The sequence below is a fragment of the Rattus norvegicus genome, chromosome 6, assembly GCF_036323735.1.
Source record: "Rattus norvegicus strain BN/NHsdMcwi chromosome 6, GRCr8, whole genome shotgun sequence".
In the NCBI taxonomy this organism is placed as follows: Eukaryota; Metazoa; Chordata; class Mammalia; order Rodentia; family Muridae; genus Rattus; species Rattus norvegicus.
Window position 1 is genome coordinate 114644003 of NC_086024.1, and position 26520 is coordinate 114670522.

Genomic DNA, 26520 nt, shown 5'->3' on the forward strand with positions numbered 1-26520 from the left:
GCTGTTAGTAACATCTGTATCGCTTACTCTGTTTCCTTGGTGGCTGCCTCTGTGACACTGAGGACTTGCATACACCTTTTACCTGTCACACACCGCTCCTTCCTCCTCCTTATGTTGCAGTTGGTTTCTTGGTGTTCCCTTGGGGCATTTGGTACCACGACTGCACAGGAACAGGAGAGATGGGGACTGTGGCAGGATGGGGACTGTGTTCTCAATTCCACCGTTGAGCGTGGCATCAAGTAGTTGAATCTCTGAATTTTCATCTTTTCTGAAAATGTTTAAAAAAAGAGTTAACAAAATATCTACCACTAAAACTTTGGTGAGTGCTAAGGTGAGGTGAATCAAAAGAAATAGGCCTAGAGAGGGCAATTTCAGAACCACAGAGTGCCATAGACATGTAAGAGAAATGAAGACGATTCAGAACCCCAGAAATGGAGAAGTAGGGAGAGAGGCGGAGAGAAAATTACAGATCACTCTGAAAATAATTGAGAAGGTATGTCGTTCAGGCATAAGTCACTGGGAGGCAAAGCCTGGCTTTCTGTTTTCATTAGCTGGAAGAGGCTTTTATCAGCTGTGAGCCACGACTCTCCCCATTTTATTTTTTATTACCTATACAGTAATTGAGTGGATAAAAGATAGTTTGTAATTTAATAGCAACAACAAAATCTACTGGTAGAGTATATTTTATGACATTGACAGTCCATTTGCTTTCCAATAGGCTTTTGCCAGCTTTTTTATAAAGATCCTAACTCTGTCCCACACTGTGCTTGATGGACTGATCAAAGAGAGCAAGGAAGTCACAGAGAAGATGAAGGGTCCTGTTACTACCATAGAACTCTAGTCTGTGTGCTCAATGTTCAAAAAGACCAGGGTAGCAGTGGAATCCCATTTCTTACCCAACCTTGCATACCATATGGTACATGAGTTTACATTTACTACAGTAATTTATTATTCTAAGGCTGTCCTTATCTTCCAGTAATTTATCTAGCTCTGGCTAAATCTAGCACCCATGGGCTTCCCCTGGGAAACACTTCCGAAAAGCATTTCTATTTCAGCAACAATAAAAATTGTTTCGGGGAAAACTGGTTTGTACTAAAGATACAAAACAATATAAACATCCAATTAGCATAGAATCTAAGGGCTTTTCAAAGACATATTGTTGTCTATAACTGTTTGGAGGACAAAGTAATAAATGAATCACAGTCAATTACATTTTTGATCTTAATTTCCCTACATGCAGATGTGCATATAAATACACGCAAATGCAGACATACCTATAAAGCGAATCTTACGAAAGTCCACAATTCTACTTTCTTGGTAGTCATCCAAAAATGTAATAAGTGACTTGGATGAGGGCCTGGAGGCAGAAAGATCATTTAAAAAAACAGGGCCTTGTCGTTGCAAAGTCAAAATAATAGCCATGATTGTTACCTAACAATCCAAACGAGGAAGAGGTGAATGGTCACAAACAACTAAATTCTGGTAAATTGAGTAGAAAAGTCCACTGATGTTTTCAGAATCTTGGAGAGATCTAGAAAGCAAAATTATCACCTCTTTTCTTTGAAAACTTCTAAATCTTCTGTTTTATGCTTTATTAGTTACTTTATTACTTTGCTTTATTCTGTCTGCATCCAACTGCATTCTACAACTTCTTCCTGATTGCAGGAAGTACATTGTAGCCTGCTGGACCTCTTCTCCTGCCAAACCACTTTTCTTACCCGCCCCCACCCCCAGCTTTGCTCGCTTAATTGAAACTCTTAACTGCTCCATCACTTTCAGCTACATATATGGCGAGTCTGCTTGAAACTGTAACCTAAGTCTGTTATTTATGGACTGTGGATGCGATGGTGACACATCGGAAGCTAAGGCACATATCCATTTCATCTTAATTGGTGGTGGCTATGCAGCAATTTCATTCCCGAAACACTGTCTTGTAGAGACTGCAGAGCGACCTCACTCCACTCTTTATAAATGCTCTGGCCTTAAATAAATGACCCGAAGGCAGCCATAGCCACTTTTATTTCAGCTGATACTTTTTTCCATTAAAAAAAAACTTGAATGGATTAAATTTATATTGTTCTGATTATTCACCAACATAGCCTTATTTTGGCACCAGTGCACTGAGTCCAGTCAGAAACCGTCCATCAGAAAAACAGTCTCAGGACAGAGAACACAGACTGTGGTATCAGGAGGCTCAGAGGTGCAGATCTTTAACAGAGTCAAATGTGGTTCTTAAGGGCTCCTTGGATATTCTCCAAGTACTGATTTGTCATTTTAAAAATAACATTTTTTTAAAAAAATATTAAAATTCTAAAGCAATGGAATTATGCCTCCTTTGAAGTTCTAGGCATTTTGTGTTTAAAATGAATAGAAAGTTCTTGTTTATTTCAAAAAATCATTCAAGACAGAAAAACATGAAAACTAGAGAAATGGCACTGTCAGTATAGAAAATTATGGCAATTAATAAATTTCATCTAACAGTATTGTTAGACTGTGGGAAGACTCGGGGAGTTTAGTTACCCTTGTTATTCAATACCAAGAACAGGTTTTTACAGTCTTTGTGCCTTGCAGAATAAATCCCGAGCACCTTGTATCTCTTATGCCTGTCCATCTACAAAGTTAGCGTTATCTAAGATCATGCCAAGGTAAATCCAGAACTAACAAAAAAAATTAGCTTTGTAAAATTAGATGTTCTATCGACTTAACCTATCTGTTAGTGTTATAATGAGGTTGTCTTCTATGTTGATTTAAAAAGTTAACACCACCAGGACTCCTAAACACAGTATGTAAGCGGTCATGTATTATCTTTGAACATCTTCTTTATGGAGAGCACTGAGAATTGTTGGACAGAGCAGTGGGTAAACATGGTAAAGAGAGTTTGTGAAGTTATCTGCTTGCTGAAAACCAGAATGCCATTTGCAAGAGTCTTGGCTTTGGGGTCTTGGCTCTCTCTGCCTTTGTTCTCCATCAGCTTGAGAAGACATGAAGTGTGTCGGGCTAAGTATGGGAAGGCTTTGCTCCGTTGTCAAACCATGTTCTGTAATTATACTGCTAGGTGATAAAAAAAAATGCTCTCGAGGACTATTAGTAGTGGATGGCTCTGGTTTAAGACAGATATCCTAGTCTCTGTTTGCACATCTGTAAAACCGTTAACAAGTAAACCAGCCCCCGCAATGGCTGAGCCCCACCTACGGTTTGTAGAAAATGCTTTGCAAACTATAAAGTCTTGTGCCTTGCTCTGCGTGTTTAACATTATTTTTGTGCGGATAGAATTCTTCCCTGAGAGAGTAGGAATGCACGTCTGTAGCAAATCCACTATGAATGCGGGGCAGACGTGGGTGAGATTTCATAAACTGGCATGAAATGTCACAGGCTGATTTGCATTTTTGGTGATTTTATACATTAATCACTGAATAACCTTCAGTTTTCCGAATAAAGAAAGAAGAAAACAAGGGTGGCATTTGTGATCATCTACTGAAAAGGACTCCGTTCAAACTCTTCACAGATGGAGAGAGAGCAAGCATGAATTGTTTTACCAAGATTTCTAATTTTAAGCAGCTTTGAGGGTGTTTGTGGGTAGGAGAAAGCAAACACTGCTTTGCATATGGAATTAACATAAACTTTGCATACCATACGCCCAGCTTCTCTAGATGATTCTGAAGGGCTTTCTGGAGACTCCCCTAAGGATTGAAAAGCTCATAAAGGGACACAAATTCTGTGCTGCTTGTGATATACAAATGGGGGGAAGGTAAACAAGTCTCATAGGTGACCTTTCCAAGAGGAGAGTGGGTCTTCATACATCTCAGATGTCTTAGGGACAGCATAGTAAAAAAAACCAAAAAAAACAAAAAAAACAAAAAAAAAAAACTCCCAATTTTAACCCAAATAAGCCCATCGATTTTAAATAAGCTGTATAATCTATTGCTTAGACAATATAATTCGTTTCTATATTTCCTATAAGTTAACTGTGACAGTAGATATAGACCAGTGCTTGAGACTTTTAATTGTTAAAGATTGAACGAATGGTTGTCTAATGCTTACAAAGTTAGTTATAAGTGTCACAGGTTCTCTGGGATACACACAGCCAAATCTATTACCAAAGGATCTTTGGATGCTGAGAAGTTTATTGTATGAAACTACTTGCTACTGGCAACTGGTATAAAACCCCAGAGGTTACAATGTCATAGACTATTTTGGCAACCCAATTTATAGGTTCTTCTCCCAGTTACAACTTGGTGTGTGTTTCTTAATGTAGACCTTAAAGTGTCTTAAAATATGAATCTTTCATAGTCACCTGTTACCTTTCTGTGAGGAAGTACCATACCAAAAATAAGCTTAAAGGGGAGGAGACGGTTTATTTTGGCTCATAGTTCAAAGATGCAGTCCATTGGGCAGCAAATGGTGGCGACAGAGGCTGCAGGCCTCTGTCAACGTTACATCAGCAGCCAGAAAGCTGGCAGAGGCCACTGCAGGGGCTCCGTTGGCATTTCCCTTCGTATTTAATCCACAACCCTGCCCACTTACCTTCAGATTGTGTCTTCACACTTCAGCTAGCCTAGTCTAGATCACCTCTTATAGGCATGCTGGGAGGTGGCACTCATAGGTAATTAAAAATCCCATTAAGTTGACAAATAGGACCCACTCTCTCAGAATATTTTCTTCATTTTCTCTGTGTTGGTTTTGTAAGTAGCTTTCATTAATGTATTTTTGGCAACCCAGGATTAATACTGACAATAATAGAAAAGGAAGGAAATGGGAGACGCATAGTAAAGCATAAACGAGATATAATGGGTCATTTCATTCACCCAGTGAGGAGGTCATTATCTTCAGGTAGTTTTCTATATTTCCTCTCTGGATTTTAGTTTTTAAAGAGAGAGGAGACCTATTGTGCCCACATCAAATAAACACTACCAGTTAAATACTGAGAGAGAGAATGTTTATTCTTTAAAGACTACCGAAATAATTCTTTCAGCATGTCTATTGCACTATAAACACATGGATTGTTCGAGCCATCCAGCGAGATCATTTCTAGAAACACCACATTTGAAATATGCAAAAAATGGTTGAAAATTAGTGAACCTTTTTACCGCTTTGGAATAGTCACATTTGACTGCATACGATAGATCACGATAGTCAAGACACAGACACTCTAAAAACTCATGTCTAAAGTTATTTGCAGCTCTTGCCTATAAGCTGTATAATGAACCAAAACAAGTTTTATGTTTACAATTGAGCCACAGACACAGTTTATCTCATATATATATATATATATAATTTCCAAACCTCCCAAATTTGAAATATTAAATATTAGTTTCCAGCCATTTCATAGAAATATTGTTTAACCTATATCACTTTCTGCTACAAGACCACACTTATTTCTGTGGGTTGCGAAAGCAATTGTACCTTTGAACTTCCTCACGGCGAGCTTTATGGTAATGCACCCCTGAAAAGGCTGGTTCCACTGATGAGACTATTCTGATAGCCAGAAACAGGGGACAAAGTGTCTATCTCGTGCCTGTGTTGGCCAAATGGAAGACCCATTCTGCTGCTCCAGAAGAGGGAAAGTTGTTTGTTAACATGTAACAAAGTTCATTAGTCAGTATATCCACTGTTATGCATTAGGAACAGAAAATATGGAATATCTCTCAATAACATGTTTAGTTATTCATTCCCATTGCTAGCATCCTTGATGTGGAAAGATGGGCATTTTTGAGCTTTGGATGTCATCTCTCTTAGTAACCAAATACTGTCCAGTGTGAGAAGATTTTCTCCCACACCTGTCCCCTGCAGTACTAGATCAGGCAATGTATAATACAGTGGCCCTCATGTCCCCTTTCTGTTTCCCTTTACAGCTGGTGCCACATATATCTTTGGGAAAAGCGGTGGTCTCATCCTCTACACCTGGCCAGCAAATGACAGACCCAGCACACGCTCTGACCGCCTCGCCGTGGGATTCAGCACCACTGTGAAGGATGGTATCTTAGTACGCATCGACAGTGCCCCTGGACTTGGCGACTTTCTCCAGCTTCACATAGTGAGTACCTGCCTAGCCTTGGCCTTGATTCTCTTATCTTCCCAGCGATCTGAGGTATCTGTTAGAGAAACACAGGAGAAAATTTCTACATAAATGCAACATAGACGCATTGCTTTCAAAGACTCCCTTCAAACATCCAAACTGTCTCACTTGGGCTTAGATGGACAGCCAGCAGAGAGTTGGTAAACTTTCTCTAAAGGGGCAGCATGTCAGCATTATGGACTTTGCAGATCATACAGTCTGTTGGTTTTACTACACACAGCCAGTATGCTTTTAAGATGCAATTCTGTTCCAATAAGAACTCATTCATAAATCTTGGTGGCTTTTGTAGCAGAGGGGTGTGACACAGAGGAAACGGCCCAGTGACCAAGTGGAATTATGCATGCATATTGCATATTTGACATTTTCCTGTAGATCCCGTGTCTATGATGGTAGAAAGTTTTACTCCCCGATCCCTGCAGATCATAAGAGTATTGGGCAAAAACGAAGAAATTAAAATGATTTGGGGAGGAAAAATTACTTTCTTACGAGGATAGAAAATATTTTTATAGCAACAATTAACCCATTTTATCACCTGTGCAGTCTACAGTTAAGAAAGTAGGCTAAAGAAAGATATGATTCTCATCCGTAAATACCCCACGCTTAGCCACCGAGAGCAGAAAGAAGAATTGGTCTCATTAGTTAGTGATGACAGGGCTAGAAAGAATGGATTTAATTTGGAGCACTAAGGATTCAGTTTAAATACCAGAGGGGAAAAACAGTTACGAAGAAAAAACCATCTGGGATTCGTCCCAATCTCTACAATGGAGGAAAAGGGGCATTTACAGGGAATCGTTGAATCTAAGTTTTTGCTAATCCTGAGATCCAGGAAGGAGAGCAGAGTGTAGATTTTATATGCCTATCATTAGACCTGGAGCTGGCAAGTTGGGTTCACAGGAGCAGGCGCAGCCACGGCTGTGTTCTGGTATTATCCTGACGTAGCTCTAGCTAGAAGTACAAGGCTTAAGCTGGCTGTTCCTTCCAGCCCCAAGATGAAAGACATCAGAGCAAGATTCTCTCTCCTAGTGCTCCAAAAAGCACTAGTCATAAGTAAATATGGAACTGGGTTGCAGATTTTTAATTCTCTCTCAGATACTTCAGGAACCATATGGTGCTAGGAGCTGGAGTTTAAACAGTATGAAAACCCATGCCAAGGAGCAGAGAGAGAGAGAGAGAGGAAGCCATAGTCACTACAGTTTATCTTTATTTAGCCTCCAAGAACCACCGTCATTTACAAAACTCCAAGAGATTCATACTGCATGTAACTTAATGACTATTTCATGGCAGTGATAACGAGGCTATTATTATGAGCACAGTTGCCTTTTCATGATGATTTATTTTCTCTTTTCCAGTTCAGTGTGACTTCCTAAGAAAAATATGTCTAGCCATAAACATCTTTCGCCATGAGAAAATAGGCCGTTAGTGTGCCCATTTCTAGGCCTTCATATTTGGTACCACACCTTCACTCTGAAGAAAAAGGTTTTGTCTTTCTCTTTGGTAGTTTGCTTCGGATGTCGCAGGATGTTGGTACAAGTCATTTGTGGATACTGAGAATTTCTCAGAGTGAATATGTTTAACCATGTTCTGACGTTCAAGCAATACACACGTGTTTGTCTTATATTGGTTAGCAGATGGTTTCTGTATAGTCCTGTTCTTTGGTTTGACATAATATATTATTTTCTTTATAAAAGTAAAAAATACTCAGACATTTCCATCAGAATAGATACTGTCACCTTGGAGTAAATCAGTGATTCTGCTATTAATAAAAGACTCTGAAAATTCCCCAAAGAGGTTTCCTAACAAGCTTAGGGTAGGAATTATATAAACTACTCATCTTTCCTATTGCAATGTGAAAACCCACACAGTTCTGAAGGAAACCTGCCCTGCCCACGACCTTTTAATAAGCATGCCTCCCTTCATTGCTCCAATCTTTTGAAAGCATTTTTAATCTGCTAATGAGACTGGGTTTTTTTTTTTCTGTATTCCTTAGCACAATCAGAATAAAAGAATCAGAGTAGAAAAATCGAAAGATTGTTGCAAGACCCAACCTCTTACTTTGAACAGTTAACCAGGGGCTTCGGGAAAGCAAAACAATAAATACTGGGTAGGATGCTTCATTCGACATCTGCAGATTACAAAGAATGGTTTTATCTGCTGAATGGTTTGTGTCACCATTCTAAGAAAATTATTCCAAGAGAAAAGCACTTCGGAGTCATTGTAGAAAGCCAAAGGAATTGGACAGGAGTCAAAAGACTTCATTCAACATTTCTTTTTGAAAAAAAAAGTTAAATTTTTTGTATTTTAAGTTGACATGCACATTAGAAAGTTTCATCTTTGTATTTTCTTACGTGTATGACATAGTACTGTGCTCTTCTTCAAGTCTTTGTTCCGCAGCCCTCTCTGATTCCTTAAGATCTTTTCCTCAGGGGGCAGGAAAGGTCGCTCAGCAGAAAGAACTCTTATTACTCTTCGAGAAGACCCAAGTTCAGTCCACAGTATCCATGCTGGTTGGCTTAAACCACCTGTATCCCCAGCTCAAGACTGAACAGTCTTTTCCCCTTCGCAAGCAACCACAAAAACATGTGTAGATAGACATCACAGATGGACATAAAAGTATATTTTTGTAAAAATAAGGATTCCCTTCTTTCCAGTCCTTTCATATCACAGTCCCTCTTCTACTTAAATAATCTGCACACACACACACACACACACACACACACACACACACACACACATACACCCTCATACTTTAAATCTAGAATCTGCATATGAGAGAAAACATTCTTTCTGAGTCCGATAAATTTTCAAGTATAATTGTCTCAAGTTTTTTTTTTTTTAATTGTTCTGGCAAATGTCATGATTTCAGTTTCTTAACAGCTGAATGTAATCCCAATGTATACATGTACCACATGTTGTTTACCCATCTCTCTGCTGACACACATACAAGCTTTCTATTCCTTACCTATTCTAAATGGGACTACAATAAACCCCCATATGCAAGTCTGCTTCTGGTATATTGACATGGTCTTTCGAGTATCTACCCAGGAATGATTTATCTAGTACACGTCATAATTACATTTCCACTTATTTATCAGCAATACCAACGATCTCATACATGCTGGTCAAGTGTTCCAAGACTGAGCACTTCCCCAGGACTATTTTAAGTGCTTTGAGAAAACTACCTACTGACTCCCATAATGCCCATAGCAGTTGACACTGTCACCAGCAGCCTGACACGGAACCTCCTTCCCACAACCACTCCATCATTTGTTTTTATTTTTCTTGATAGTGACTACCCACCTAGGGAGTGATGAAATCTCAGAACAGTTGTAATTCATACTTCCCTCATACCTAAGACATTTGATCATTTTAAAAAGAAAAGGAAAAATAAAAACAATTTTTGCTATTCGTATTCCTTCTTTTGAGATTTGTATGTTCAGTACACCAGCCCACTTGTTGATTGGCTAATTCACTGCTGAAACAAAGAAAGTAATAACAGACATGGAGAAAGATGTGGGCATCTGTCTTGGTTTATTTTGTGCTGTGGCACTAAAACACATCCCATTGACTGATCGATAAATCACAGGTTTTACATCTCATGATTTGTTAGGGAGAACTGAGAAGTCCAAGATCCCGATGCTGGCTGATTGGGGCTACATAGCTGAGCTCTCACAATAATACTTTGTATACCCGGCCATAGGGTGTGCTCTTCCATGGCAGGAGAGAGGGAACCCACTCTCTAAGCTTCCCTAAAAAGTGCTATCAATCCACCTCTAATGAGCTTCTCCCCCACTACACACACACACAGACACACACACACACAGACACACACACACACACACAGACACACACACACACAGACACACACACACAGACACACACACACACAGACACACACACACACACACACAGACACACACACAGACACACACACACACACACAGACACACACACACACACACACACACACACAGACACACACACACACAGACACACACACACACACACAGACACACACACACACACAGACACACACACACACAGACACACACACACACACACACACAGACACACACACACACACACACAGACACACACACACACACAGACACACACACACACAGACACACACACACACACACACACAGACACACACACACAGACACACACACACACACACAGACACACACACACACAGACACACACACACACAGACACACACACACACACACACACACACACACACACACACACTGTTTCATTGGCTAGTAACCTTCTAATACATGAAGTCTGGGGTACATTGTTGTACCAGAGCAGCGGGATAAGCTACAATGACATGAGACAAGGGCCAGGCATCTGCTTCGGGTGTGCTAGCCTGGGGCCTCATGGAGTCAAGTGGCATTCTTTTACTCTGGATGTTAATTGTGGAAGAAGTAGAGAGAGGGGGTGGGGGATGGGGGATGGGTGTACATGCTCTAGGCATGATTTTTTTCTTTGTTTTTCATTTATAATTTGCATAAATCCTGTTTCCCTGACAGAGACAGTGAAGCGCCCCAGTACTTTTGATGCTTTTTTGTAAACCTCAGGTCTTCCTTACGTGACCTCTGACAATCCAAGTTTAAAGTGTCAAGCTTGGGTTCTTCAATGAAAGAAGCCAAAGCAAAAACCTAAAAGAACAAGGGATCAAAATAACTTAGGAATCAGAAACCATTTATTTCAGATTGGCTAACATTCCTTCTCGGGGGTTCTGGGGTTCGTGCTTCTGTGGTGCAGTGTTTTCTGTCAGTTTGTTGCTGACGATTGCTATTAATGAAATCATGAATGGGACGCATTTGGCAAAGGCCAAAGGATGTCTCTGTTGAAGTTCGTGTGCATAAAACGAGATTCTTGGGGCCGAGGGATATTTGCAAATAATTGCTTCAAATATAAGTTTCCCACCAGTGAAATCTGTTGTTGAGTTAGTCAGCTCAGCGTTTGGACAGCAGCTGGTGTTACTTGTGAGTGACATCTGCCTCTTATCCCCCATCTACGCTGTCTGGAGCTGTGTCATGTTATGCTCACCTTCCTAGGATCACGTAAAGGATTACTAGGAAGTGTTGTGCTCGCTCCTGGGCAGCTTTTGACAGCGTCTTTTCACCACCTATTAAGCAGAAGGTCGGAGGAAACTGGGCAGCAATTAGCTTCTCTCTGTGTAGTTAATGCTGGTGTAGAGAAGACATATTAATTTCTTCCTCCCTGTGTGTAATTTACAGTAAATCCTCTCGGATTCATTTTTTAATTATGAGCCTTTCAGGAATAGTGAAAATTTATGTGTCAGGACATCTGTTTTGTTTGACAAGAATCTATAACCTCGTCCAACAGTTTTCGTCCCTACTTGCAATGCAGATCTGTGCAGAAGCTGAGACAGGCAGGACAAAGAGACACTGTCCTGGCAGATCCTGCACCACAGTGGCAGAATTTCTTCCCCAAACTGCATCCTCCAGAAACGTTATTGGTAATATCTCTTGGGTCAGATGTGTGGAAATTGGGTATTTATTAAGTTTGTCTTGTATAATATTGTTTCTCTACAATTTATGATATTCAAAGGGACTCCTTGAGAATAAAAAGAGAGCTGAGCTGAAATGTGATAAATGGTCTATTCCTCTGGTCTATTGCGTCTATAAATTCACCCTGGATGCCTCATTTTGGCTGTCTCTGTGTGAATATTTACAGTCAAGCATCGACATCTGCCAGGTTAGTTCTCAGTGAAGTTAGATGGCTGTTAACTCAGCTTCATTCCTGGATTTGGCCATTGACAGAACTGTATTGGACTCCGGACTTTGCTTAGGGAGATGTCCAGTGGAGTGCAGAGGAATATCGCTGTTTAGAGACTGGTAGTGCAGGAGAAGAGAACAAGAGAAACACAAAGGTGTCCAACAGAGGCAATCTCATTTCCCACGGAGTGCTGCGGACAGCAGGTTGGCTCACCATCCTTTTCATTGCTATTTGTTCTTAGTGAAAAAGGCCTCTTTGGGGTTTCTGGGCTTAGGAGCTTTTCCAGATCATTAGCCACTTGTGCAGAGAGGCCTTGCTGGGCACCCTCCCTGCAGCTCTCAGCTTAGCTGTGCCATCCCAGCAGAGCTGTGGAAGCTGGGAGAAGGCAACGGGAGCCAGGATTATGTAACTGGACCACAGGTAACTGTGCATAGGAGACCCTGAGTGTTTCCCCAAATCTCTAATCTGTACATGAGGCTTCCTTCAAAGTCTGTTGGCCTTCATTCCATACATGGATCTGAGGGCAGCATGCCAGGTACACAGATCTCAATTTTAAACTGAACGCTTCGGATTGAAGGCTCAATACTGTTATTATGAAGTAAGTTAGTCAATTTGTGACGATGACTCTACCATTTGGCACTTTGGCCTCTTCTTTGAGAAGGAAATAAAAAAGAAAAAGATTATGTTGCTAGCTTTTCCTGAAGATCAATCAAAATAAACTATCTACACGCTGTCTATTACCAACAAAGCTTCCACAAATATAGAAGGGCAGTTTTCTTGAAGAAATACCAATATGTGATGACTGTAAAATGAGGGGTGTGTGTGTGTGTGTGTGTGTGTGTGTGTGTGTGTGTGTGTGTGTGTGCCTGTGTGTGTGTGTGCCTGTGTGTGTGTGTGTGTGTGTGCATAGACACACATCAGCAACAATCAGAGAAATGCATTTTATAACTCAACAAAATTTTTCTGTGAAAATATGTTTCTAAGTCTGCTAGACCTGTCTGCAAATAAACAAAATGACAAAAACAATGACAACAATAGCAAATCTATCATCTTACCAAAAGCCAAGTTTCTGAAATATCTTGGGAGTGATATCTGAGTTAGGGCCCCACATCTACACTGAGATCTGGGGTGATATTTTAGTATAAGACATGGAATCTAGAATTTGTCTGTAATAGAATCTTGGGATAGATCACAGGCTATGTTAAAGCCTGCTGCTCTTTTTGCCCTTCATTAGATTGCATTTGTTCTCATGCATTGTGAAGTGAAGCACTGTGATCCAATCCTTCTTCACTACAATGTTTCAAGGGGCTCTGGACTCACAGTAAATGTATAACATTCTGTAACCTGGTGTCCACACTTTATCACCCATATAAAATGGAAATCTGTTACTTTGCAGAGAAAAAAATGGGAAAGAGGAGATATAGAGGAGGAAGGAAAAAAAGGCAAAAAATGAATATGTAAATAAAGAGGGGGCATGGCACTATCATAGGTGCCAACCACCACAATAAGAAATAGATACAGACAGGAAATACCTTATCTAAGGCTAGTATCCAAAGAGCTTGGACCTGCTGTCATATCAGATAAAGACACGTATAGTGTGATCCTTTACTTGGGGATTAATAAAGCTGAGGCAAATCATTGTTAAATCCAAGCTCCTGGTAAAAAAGTATCCAGATTATGCAGATGAATAGCAGCTGCCCTTAACTGGAAACCAAAACAATAGAAAAATACTTACAGATCCTGATGCTCTAAAATGTGAAAGAAAATGAATAATGAATTTAATATGCAAGTTAAATGTGTAATAATGCAGTCATAAAACTGACCTGACAAAGCATGGACAGCATATTTGGTGTCTGGTGGGTAATTATGAGAGTAAAGGGCCAAATGTCTTCATTTTCCCCATTTCTCATTTATCCAAGTGTTCTCTAGACTGGGACACTTCAAGTCCCTTAATGTCTAAATAATATGAAGCTTCAAACATTTGGATTAAGATAACTTATCTTATGGAGATTATCCATTGTATACATTGAGCACATACTTTGTGCCAGGCAAGGTGCTGTGTGTTGGGAAGTCTATGATCAATCCTGACTTAGTGTGAACTCGTAAGAATTCAAGAACACAGGCACAGCTCAACAGATACCTGTTCAACTGTGCATCTATGCCGACATGAGTTCAGAACATAGGATACTCTGTAAAAGTTGAGTTTGCTGAGGTGAGCACCTCTAAACCCAGATATGTGAGGATTAGATGCATCAAAATGGCTGGGGCTTTCTGGATGATGGCTACCAGCCTAGTTCAAAGTCAGTGAGAGACTATCTCATGGGAATAATGTAAAGAGTGAAGGTGAGACACACATGTCCTCATCTGGCTTCTGCCCTGAGCATGCATACATACCTGCAGTCTTGTGAAAAATATACTACACGGCATACTTCAGACACACACACACACACACACACACACACACACACACACACACACACACACACACAAGTCTTAGCACTTGCACTTAGTTTTCATGCCCAGCTCTTGTCTTAGATTGAGCTTTCAGTCAAGAACGGATTTTCTATTGACATGCATGATTTTTCACAATTAACTATTCAATTTGGAGGGAAAAAAGCTTTGCCTCATTCTCCTAAACAATGGTCCCATTTAAATCGTGTCTCTGAGATCTCAACCTAAGTAGCATGTAATTCCCAGCAGTCAGGCTGTTACTGACTTAGAGCCAGTAACACGAACGTAAAGTTTCTTTTAAAGTATTTCTGCAAGGCTTCTGGGGCTGCTTGTGCAAAGACAAAACCCGAAACATTATGTCATCAAAAGCCACTTACATAAATGAACATAGTCTACGTTTGTGATTCAGAGTGAATCTTTACCACAAAATGGAGAGTCTGAATGACATATATCCTTTGTGATTGCGGTCATCAACATTGACTAAACAGGTTTGACTAGTGGAGGCTTTCTTGACATAGAAAACTAAAATGCAACATGCTGGCTTAACTCCAGATGCCATCAAGTGAATGCTGGTGCTGGTGCGCCGTAATGGCAAGCCTGACTGAACACTGCTGGACACGCCAGGGAGATGAATTATCTCATTGTCCCACCGCTTACACTTACTAGTCATTACTCCTGGGGTATTGTTCAGTGCAACTGCGAAAGCAATAACTCATTGCCACCCCGAAGCTACAGATGATGGATTTTAGATCGCTGGCTGCATTCAGAAGGCATGGAAATGGAGCGCATTGATGGGGAACTTCATTAGCCTCCCACCCCATAGCATCATATTCTCTGGTCCTGATGCTGCCATTGCTGTTGTTTTTAGCTTGTTAGTGTTTCACTGATAGATGGCTGACGGAACTGTAGAGCTGAATTCGCCTCAAAGATACTACTGGCAGCCAGACCTGACTTTCCCAGTCTGCGATGACACCTTTGGAACCTAGAATCACTTGAAGACATTTGGATAAGTCCTGTTGTTGATCCATCCGAGCCAACCTTCATCCCATGGTCATTTCAGACTCAGGATGACAGCGGATGATTGCCAATTATGTTTTATAGTCCATATTTGACTCTCCTGATAACCTCTGCGATTCAGTTTACATTTCTCGCCTTGTTTTCTGTAACATGGCAGCTAGTTTAATGGATAGATGGCTATCGCAGACATTTAGTCGAGAAGGCACTTTTCAAAGACACTATGTTACTCTCATCGTTCTTGTGAACACTAATATTGATGAATAAAATATAGGATCTTGTGTACAGGATGTTAGTAAGAATTTTGTTTAGCTTCTCTAATCGGGGCACTCACTATTAATATCTTCATGTTACGAATGAGGTGACTCTGGTTTAATGAAGCCAGACAATTTTGCCTGGATACTACTGCCAATAAACACCGGACTGGGCTTTCAAACCCCATCCTGATGCTTAATTATGATTATATTACCAATGCAAGATTCCGAGTAGAAACATCATTATGATCATTTTAATTCACCGCATAGTTATTAAATGGCAATTTATTTGGAATTGTTGGAGTCATGAAATTTAACCTCCAGAATTACAGTTATTCCTATGATTCGGTTTTAACACACAATTAGCTATAAGCCAAGTAAAAGGAGAATAGTGCTGGGGTAAAGGTTTTATAAATGTACGTAGGTGGGGCCGATTTCACATTGTGGAACCTGGACAAATGCTCTACATGAAGATGCTAGCTTGAATATAAATACATTATAATGTAGTGCACGATGCATTTTCAAATTATTGAGGAGGACTGTTTGAATATAGTGAGTTATATGAGAGAAGGCAGGCAGTAGGGGTGAGGAGAAAGAAGCTGGTGTTGGAGACGCACATAGGATCTTATGCACTTTTAGCTGGGCTTGTAACTAGCTCCACAGTCTCGGGTGAATCACTCGACTGCTCACTAAAATGCAGGTCCTAATTGTAATGCTGCCTATAGGCCATTGTGACGATTAATATGAACCTATATCAGAATCCTTAGCAAGGATTTCATCCACAGTAGACAAGGGGAGGCATGTTTTGTTTCCTTTCCAGGAAACTCATAGGTCTAGCTGGAAGGATTTCAATAATGTATTGATGGTAGATTGCTCCCGCAAAGGGAAGACATTGAATTTTGCATAGAAGGTGAAATACCCAGTTTGTGTTTTAATTAAAAATTTAAAGTTAGAATTACCAAATTGGTTTCATTACAGCAATTACATTACATACTCTCTCTCTCTTTCTCTCTCTCTCTCTCTCTTTCTCTCTCTCTCTCTCTCTCTCTCTCTCTATATATATATATATATATATATATATATATATATATATATATATATATCTGTGTGTGTGTTTAGATGTTGAGAATATGGGGACCCTATTTTCAGTTGAATGGTTGGCTGCGAGCATTCACCTTTATATTTGTTATGCTCTGGCAGAGCCTCTCAGGAGACAGCTGTATCAGTCTCCTGTCAGCATAAACTTCTTGGTATCAACAATATTGTCTGGGTTTGGTAACTGTATGTATATAGGCTGGATCCCCAGGTGGGGCAGGCTCTGAATGGTTATTCCTTCATTCTCTGCTCCAAACTTTGTCTCCATATCTCCTCCTATGAATACTTTTGTTTCCCCTTTTAAGAAGGATCGAAGTATCAGCACTCTGGTCACCCTTCTTCTTGAGCTTCATGTGGTCTGTGGATTATATCTTGGGGAATTGGAGCGTTTGGGCTAATATCCACTTATCAGTGAGTGTATACTATGTGGGTTTTTTGTTTTTGTTTTTTTTTTGGGGGGGGTTATGACTTGGTTACCTCACTCAGAACGATATTTTATTTTCTTTTTTTCTTTTTTTTTTTTTTTTTTGGAGCTGGGGACCGAACCCAGGGCCTTGTGCTTCCTAGGTAAGCGCTCTACCACTGAGCTAAATCCCCAGCCCCTGAACGGTATTTTCTAGTTCCATCCATTTGCCTATGAATTTCATGAAGTCATTATTTTTGATAGCTGAGTAGTATTCCATTGTGTAGATGTACCACATTTTCTGTATCCATTCATTTATTGAAGGACATCTAGATATTTTCCAGCTTCTGCCTATTACAAATAAGGTTGCTATGATCATAGTGAAGCATGTGTCCTTGTTATATGGTAGAGCATCTTTTGGGTATATGCCTAGGAGTGGTATGGCTGGGTCCTCAGGTAGAACTACATCCAGTTTTCTGAGGAACCTCCAGACTGATTTCCACAATGGTTATACCAGCTTGCAATCCCACCACCAATGGAGGAGTGTTCCCTGTTTTCCACATCCTTGCCAAAATCTGTTGTCACCTTAGTTTTTGATCTTAGCCATTCTGACTGGTGTGAGGTGGAATCTCAAGGTTGTTTTGATTTGCATTTCCCTGACAATTAAGGATGTTGACCATTTCTTTAGGCAATTCTCAGCCATTCAATATTCCTCAGCTGAGAATTTGTTTTTAGCTCTGTACCCCATTTTTAAAATAGGGTTACTTGATTCTCTGGAGTCTAACTTCTTGAGTTCTTTGTATATTTTGGATATTAACCCTTTATCAGATATAGGATTGGTAAAGATTTTTTCCAAATCTGCTGGTTGCTGTTTTGTCCTAATGACAGTGTCCTTTGCTTTATAGAAGGTTTGCAATTTTTTGAGATCCCATTTGTCGATTCTGGATCTTAGAGCATAAGCCATTTGTATTCTGTTCAGGAAATTTTCCCCAGTGCCCGTGTGTTTGAGGCTCTTCCCCACTTTTTCTTCTATTACTTTGAGTGTATCTGGTTTGATGTGGAGGTCCTTGATCCACTTGGACTTGCTACTCTCGCTTTCTTTAATATAACATGTATACATATAGTTAAATATAGAATGTATAATTCTTAATTTTGAGAGGACAGCTTGGACTTGCTAGAGGAAAATGGTGTTTTAATAGGCTCAGAGGAAATAAACAGCATTGCTTCGGAGGTCCAAGAAAAATATCTTTGAGACTTACTAGATGTTACTGGTAAGAGGAAGACAATGGGTGTTAAAGCACAGGACATTTCAGTCGCTCTACAGCAAGGAAGAGAAATGAAAACTATACAGAACGTGGAAAAGTGTGTCATCAAAAAATAGCCAACCACGGTATCCATAAAAATTTTATGATAAAAATAAGTGTTTAACTCAGGTGACATAATATACAAGAGAACCAAAAGTCAACTATTTGAAATATCAAATTGGGGTTGGGGATTTGGCTCAGTGGTAGAGCGCTTGACTAGGAAGCGCAAGGTCCTGGGTTCGGTCCCCAGCCCCGGAAAAAAAAAAAAAAAGAAAAAAAAAAGGAAAAAAAATGAAATATCAAATTGAAAAATGTGTAGGGAATTCATGGGAAATATCAGAGATGATGTTAGAACCTGGAATAGCTCAGCCCTCAATGACAGCTGAAGCTTTGAGAGTTGCTAAGATCTCCAGAGAAGTAGCTGAGCAGAAACCTGGGAAATACATAAGTAAATTTATAAATGAAAGGAGAAAAGGGGAGGGGAGCTGAGAAGAAAACGCTAGAGGCAGACTATAACCCAGATAGGAAAGTATTACAGAATTCAGTGAAATTGGGAGAGGTTTTCTAACATAGGTAGAAGCAGAGCAGGCGTTCTATAACCTGTACTCACGTCTCCGTAATATGTGATATCTTAGTGCCCTGATTAATAGTTATTAACATATAAACTTGCTCATTTCTGCCCTGCCACAATTATTTTTATTTCTTCCTTTGTTGTTTCCCATGGATGCTACTACAGGAGATCCAGAGGACACAGCACCTCTTTTTATTACCACTATCATGTTGCAATTGTCCTCCATACATAGTGGGAATATAGATATTATCTTCATAACCTCATAGGATTGTGTAAATGATAAACAAGAGAATATACCTATGTTTGTACTTACAAAATGAGCATAATTGCTTTGCTTTTTAAAAATATTTTTAAAACTTTCATTGAGTTACTTGGACATGGGGAATGGTGCATGACGATCCTCTACGTGGCAGCAAGCATCTTTACCCATTGACATAACTCACTGGACTATTTAATTGTTTTTTATTATAATACTGTATACCCACTTTCCTTAGAAAGAAAGGAGAGAGAGAGAGAGAGATCATCATTTTTGTAATTACTATAATTGCGGGCAGGCACCTGGAAAAAATAACAAAGATATGTTAATGTGATCAAACTATGTGCTTTTTATTAGTGTATATTTGTTTTATAAAGTGATGGCTTTCTCCAATTAAATCCTTTGATATATTACAATTAGTCTGTTTTCTAAAAAAAAAAAAAGAAAGAAAGAAAGAAGGAAAGAAAGAAAGAAGGAAAAGAAAAGAAATTCAGTGTCGTAGTTACTTGCTCAATACTGGTAAAGTATCCCAACAGGAACAACTTAGAGAAAGGGTTTAATTTTACAGTATCAGGAGATACAGGGCAGGAAAGACATGGAGGCAGGCAGGGGCATCATAGCAAGCAGGAACAGGAGGCTGAGGAGTTACATTGCATCTGCACTAGGATGAAGAGAGTGGATAGGAAGTAGGGCCAGTCCATAAAGACGGAAAGCCTGCTCCCAGTGACTTCCTTCCTCCGGCAAGGCTCCACCTCCATAAAATTCCACAACTTTCCAATTAGCACCATCAGCTGGGGACAAGTTGTTCACACATGTGAACCTGTGAAGGATATTTCCCTTTCACAGGAGTTGGCAAAGAGGCAGGTGGCAGGTCCGATACAAGCAGATGTGTAAATGGTTCAACTGCTCACCCCATGCCCCTTGGATGATATCCTTGGTAGATGCTCTCTCCGACTTTGCACTTCATCCTTTGGAGCCTCAGTTTTGGAGGGACAGTTGGAATTTATTGTCATCCCCGAAGGAACAAATCCCCTAATGTCCAAAATGGTGTGCAATGAGGCAGAGAATTTAATTACCCTTGTCATTATCTTAGCTTGGATAGCTACAGATTCCCCTGATGGTGATAGAATTATCTACCTCTTTGTTAAATATAAACTACTATACATGCATGAGTAAACTACTTTGCAAACAGCTTGACTCATTGGTTGTTCTAGGCTATGAGCTCCTGTCGTCTGATGGCCTGCATAGTTTTGTAATTGTGTCTGGATTTGGTACTTTACTTATTGAGTAGGAAATGTGCCAGTTGTCTCCTTTGGATCAGCTCACTTAATCTCTGCAGCATGCTTAAGTCGACAGGACTAGCTCCATGTTCTACATCAATGTATCAAAGTTCCAAGGAGTAGGTGACCAACCTGTTGAAGATGCTAAAAATAAGAAAAAAATGGTAAAGATTGACATTTTTATTGGAATTTTTTTATTTACGTTGCAAATGTTATTCCGTTTCCCAGTTTCCCGGACATAAGCCCCCTATTCCATCCTCCTCCCCTTCTGCTGTAAGGGTGTTCCCCTCCCCAACCCCTTCCTGCGCTCCCTCCCACCCCTGACATTCCCCTACACTGGGAGTCCAGCCTTGGTAGGATCAAGAAGATTGCCAGTTTTTGACCTTAATGATATATATATATATATAGAATTACTCTGTTTTTTTTCTACGACTAGTCTTCAATTTAAGAAAGCTTATATGTAATATAGGTAAGACATAGTACATTTAGCAGGATGTACGGTATCTATTTAAGTTCATTCCAACAAAAATATTGAACAAGGAAGTCAGGGTAGAGCTGAAAAGTAAAGTATTTTCCTAGCTTGCATTGGTTTGAGTCCAAGTACTACCCCAAGCTAAAGAAATGTAGAACTGTATTTTGGATGAGTGCATAGTGTGGAGCTACAACTAAGTCATTTATTAAAACAATGTGGAAAAAATGTGTGTGTGTCTATCTGTCTGTATTGTGGGATGGGCATGTATTAAAATATCACAGAACAAATCTGTGGATTTAATTCCTCACCCCATGTTTCCATGTGTTCTGGGAATCAAACTCGGGTCCGTAGGCTCTTACTCCAAGTACCCTTACCCACTGCTCCACCTCTCCAGGCTTGATACAATTTTTATACTCGGAAAGCAACAATTTTATTTTATCTGACACCTGTTTACTTCCCAGCATTTCTTTTTTTTAAATGATACTTATTCCTCATATTACTTTAATACTCCTATGTGACACAGGAAACCAAATTTGAGTTTCTAAATATAACATGGTAGTTGAAGGGCTTTAGACATAACCTCAGTGGCCAAATTACAAAATAAATCCTTTCAAACTTCATACATCTGCACAGAAACTGTTGTCCAACTGCAATCTCATATCCCAGTGGATGATAAATGTCATAATAGAAGTCTTCAGATATAATTGCTGGAAGATCCTAAATGATCTCAAGTAATGCAGAAACGCATTTAGTCTCTCTGTAGTCAGTATTTAATTTTCTATATTTCCATATTTAAGCCAGATACTGGTATCTTCATGGCAGTCATGGCCTGTTGCTCTCTGCTCTGTTAGCTTCTAATATCTAGGAGCAGATGGTAGGCCAAGCTTGAAAGGTAGGCCTTTGTAGGGCAAATCACATTTATTGAAGTGGGAGCAAATTCTGTTTAATTTGCTCCTGACTGGAAGCCTAATTCCTAAGGTTAATAGACTTTCATGTTTGCTTCTTAGATCAGTAGGGTTTGTTGCTGAGGTAGACATCAAAGTTGAAATTCAGTACTGACCGGTGAAAAATGAAAATGAATATGAATTTTGATGTGACATGTAAATGGCGTACTTTTCTAAAACGCCATGACTCCACAGAGAATGATCCAAGAAGCATGTATTTCCTTGGAAAAACTATTTAAAAGACCCATGGAATCTGGGTTTAAGACATATAGAGGAGTCTATATCAAGGAACAGAACAGGTCAATTTAGGTTCAGTCACAGACAAGTTGGAAGGACAGTATCAACAAATTAAAATTGATCACACACCAGACATTACTCACTTATTTTACTGAAACCAAATGACAGTGCTTCAATGAGCTCTTGCTATGCTAGGCATTGCTCTAAGGGCTTGGGATTCAGAAATGAGCAAGAAAAATGGACTGATTTCCCCATCCTTAAGGAGTGTAGATTCTAGTGGGGGAGTCTTAAAGACATAGCCAGAGCCAGAGTTTGATATTATGTTTGTACTTTGTGACAATGTGATATTACATGTGCTTTATTTATTAGTTAACCAGTTAAGAGTTTGAGAGACTCTCCACTCATCTTCCGTTTCAACATTTATATTTTCTAATTCTCAAACTGCCAGCTAAGTAAGCATTTTCTGGACTTAGAGTGAAGACAAACAAAAGCCTCAAAACAGACTTCACAAGCTGGGTCCATCACTGGCTGGCTCCGTCACTAACCCATAAGGACCACACTAGTTTGTTTTCATTGCCAAAAGGTAAGGAAAAGGAATAGCAATGCGGCTTTAAATCCACCTCTGTGTTCTGTAAAATCACGTGGCCACCCCCATGATTCTACCTTGCAGTTGTACGGATTTTCGTCTGATTATTCATCTGTATTTCACAGATAGAAAACTGCCAGAGGGGGCTGTGCGTGTAGCTCGACTGCAGAATGCTTGCCTAGCACTCGAAGTGCAACTTCAAGCAAAACAAAACAAAACCAAACCACAGGCTTGAGGCGTGCAAGCAACATTGACAGAAGAAAAGATCAAATCCCAAACCAAATCAAATGAAGCCCCGACCAATCAAGGAACAGACAGTTATCATTTCCCTCCTATTTTCTTGGCCTGGCAGAAGGGATACCACACTACTGATCTAGTAACTGTCCCTTCCTGCCTGTCAACGTACATTTTCAGTATTAAGGAGGAAGGAATTAGGTTTGTTTCCCTTTTCTCGACTGAGCTAGCTGCAAGAAACAGAATGGAAACACATGTTTCCTTTTGACTCACACCCAAACACTGCAAAGGAAAAAGTATGAGTTTTTTTTTTCCATCAAGCTGTGTGTGTGCATTAAACATGCACAAACATTGGACTGAACACAGACACAGTAAGTCAGCTCTGAAGAAAATGTTTTCTTTCCTTTCTCGGCATCTTCCTCCTCTATTTAACTCTGCAAGATTTCAAGGAAGAGTATTTCCCAGTGGCGCTCAAGGTGCCTCCTCTACGTCTCAGTATTTACCAAATCCCAAGAGTCTATTTCTGGAACTAGAAACTTAATTAACTGTCCCTGTAGCCATGATTATCTGTTTTTGATAAAGAAAACAAAAGAATGATGGATGGTAGAGGTCCTAGAAGGTAGGATAGTAATGGTTCAGTGTTTCTACAGATCACTTCTCTTTTGAAGGTGTTGCTACAAAGAATATATTAACAAAGATTTCTTCTGACATCAACCTGAACTCTAACTTAAGAGGTAGGCTACACTTCTCAGGCATGCACACTAAGGTCTAGCTCCTTCTCTTCAAGAAAACAATTAATTTCCTAAATACTGAGCAGTCACTCCAAAGGCTGTGCATGTGGTTGTGTGTGATGGAAACTGGTAAAAGACACTGTGGATAGTGATGTCTTTATCGTTTGGAAGTCAAAACCACAGGATCACAGTCCGTTTCACATAATACGGTGTATGATGTTTCTATGTGTCTCAAGTCTATACTGAACAACACTGGATAATGAACTCAAACTTTGATACTTATCAGGGGCCATCTTAGAAATCTGAATGAAGAATTTCTTGAATTTAAACACCTTCAGCTGGAGAGATGGCTCGGTGTTTGAGGGTGCTTATGACCAACGCTAACTCCAGTTCCAGAGGGATTGTCCAACTCTGGCCACTCTAGCACCCATACTTGTCTGTGTGTGTGTGTGTGTGTGTGTGTGTGTGTGTATGTTTCTGCATAATATATATTACACATTATATATACATATATATATATATTTAAAAATTAAACAAACAAAATCCAAAAACAATCAGCGATTTTCTTTTTTTTTTTTTTTTTGGTTCTTTTTTTTTCCAGAGCTGGGGACCGAACCCAGGGCCTTGCGCTTCCTAGGCAAGCGCTCTACCACTGAGCTAAATCCCCAACCCCAGCGATTTTCACATAGTATCTTGAATCCCTCCAGGGGTAGAGGACTCCCTTATTTATTTCTAATGGGGCAACTGTGTTGTCTGTAGTGTGAGCTTGTCTTAAACCACTCAAGAAAATAAAATAATATGAGATAACAAAATAGAACAAAGCTACTGTAATCCTTTCTTCTTAGAAGCTATAGGTAAAAGGGCAAGAACACTTTCCTTCTTTCTCTCTCCCAAGTTCCTGGTGATGGAGTGTACAGGGGCTTGCTTCCCCTAATGTTGCCACAGCCCTTGCTCACAGTGTCTCTTGTCTTCCATCGGTCAGTGCACAGGCTTTAGGAATATTGTCTAGCTAGTGTTCCATTGGCCTCATAGGACATACACGCTTATTTGTAAATCTGGATATTATATACACACATTAACATTTTCAAACTTTCTTAAAGATTAAGACACTTTGTTTATACCTTGCCAATGTTTCTATGAAGTCAATCGAAGATGTGGGACCAGTGGCATTTGGGGAAAAAGATACTGTCAAGTCATTCCAACCACAGCCAGGTCCTGGTAGAAGATCCTGCCTCTGACTCCTTGCCTGGGAGACCCTTCGACATTTGATTCTAGGATCCTTTTCATGCAGAATTTGTGCTAAGAGTTTTGGGGCGTACATCCACACACTATATATTAACCATGCTCTAAAACATTTTGAATAGCACAGCTATTTTAACAAGAGATGATTTTCACGCGCATGTCTCTTTGCCTATAAGTACACCAGGCATTGGCATGTACTGATCGAGGTCTTTAACCCTTAGTTTTGATGATCTTGGATGTTAACTTTTACACTACAGTCCCCTAAGGAGACACCATGTTGGGCCCACACATTCGAATCTAGCATATGTATGCACAGTGATGCACATTTACAGATTTGGGTATCATTTCCCAAATATAATACTGAATACAGAATGTAGGAAAGGATATTTTTCTATATTTTAATTCATAACATTGTGATATTGAAGTGTCATTATTGTCCTGATGATGCTCTAATGAGGAGTCCTCACGCAAACCTCTGATTGCTTTGTGCTTCTCTGAAGGGGGCCATCTTTCAGGTATGCCTTTGAGAGCTCTGAACTCTGACAAGAGCACAGAAAAGCACACTTGTTAATCCCTGTTTCATCCTCAAGAGCTTTGCACTGTCTCCATTAAGATCCTTCAGGTGTATCCTCTGGGGATTGCTTTGCCTGCTCTGTCCCTCAGATAGTAGAGTTCCTTTCCCCTTCCTCCTGGCAATTTTACCTGAACAACCTTTTTCATTGCTTCAGGCCATTGCTTCAAGTCTTATCAACTTCTGAGGCTATGAATAATTCCTTCCCTTCAATTATATTGTTACCTTGAAGGTATTTATAGGCTGTGATCAAGTCCCCTGCAGTCTTTGCATTGCCAGACTTTATAAATTTAGCTCTCACCCCCTCTCCTCATCTGTTTTATCTTCTTGCCTTTGTAGGGCTCCTTTCTTGTGTGATTATCTTTGTAGCATCTCTGATATTTCAATATCCTTCCTAAACTCGGGAGGTCAGGACAGCAAATCATATCCCAGGTATTGCTGTGGGTATCTGATTTTAGAAGGAAGAATCAAGGGAAAGGATTACCTCCAATTTGAGCTTAATCCGTTTTTGTGACTCAGGAAAAAAAAATAGACCAAATGATATAGAAAGCTAGTGGAGTACTGTTAAAGTGAGCCCATAGATTTCAGCCTACCGATAGAATAACTCTGGATGCTTATAGTAGAAATTATCTTCCTGAGTAGGATTTTTTCCTACCATTAGCTGTTTGAGTCTGTCCTTTAAGATAAGATTGTCTTTAAAGATCCAGGCTTCAAATTTATTTTATAAAGTAGACTTGCACATTATATAATCCCTTAAAACTTTTATTGTTGTTAATGTGCTTTGTGTGGTCTACCCACTGAAACAGGACTGAATATCATAACACAGTGTATTATGTACCCCAAAAGCACTAGGCTTATGTTTCTGAATGTTTTGAAATTGGTAGCATTTTTTTCCAATGTACACAATGACTATTTATAAGTTAATTCTCCAATACCATCTTCACTAAACCTTTTTTATTGTTCTAGTATAAAAGAAAAATAAGTATATATATATATATATATAACTTGAATATATGTGTACATATGTATGTATTATAGACAGATTGCT

The 26520-nt window shown here is 39.7% G+C and overlaps 1 protein-coding gene across 51 annotated transcripts in view; it reads left to right on the forward strand.

Annotated features, from left to right (window-relative positions):
• Positions 1-26520, forward strand: part of Nrxn3 (neurexin 3) — a 1631407-nt gene that overhangs the window by 1271336 nt on the left and 333551 nt on the right. For all 51 annotated transcript variants that reach the window (XM_039111661.2, XM_063261446.1, XM_063261447.1 and 48 more), the window contains one exon: positions 5853-6034. In XM_039111661.2, the coding sequence (XP_038967589.1) occupies positions 5853-6034 (182 nt within the window). The remainder of the gene's footprint in view (positions 1-5852; positions 6035-26520) is intronic.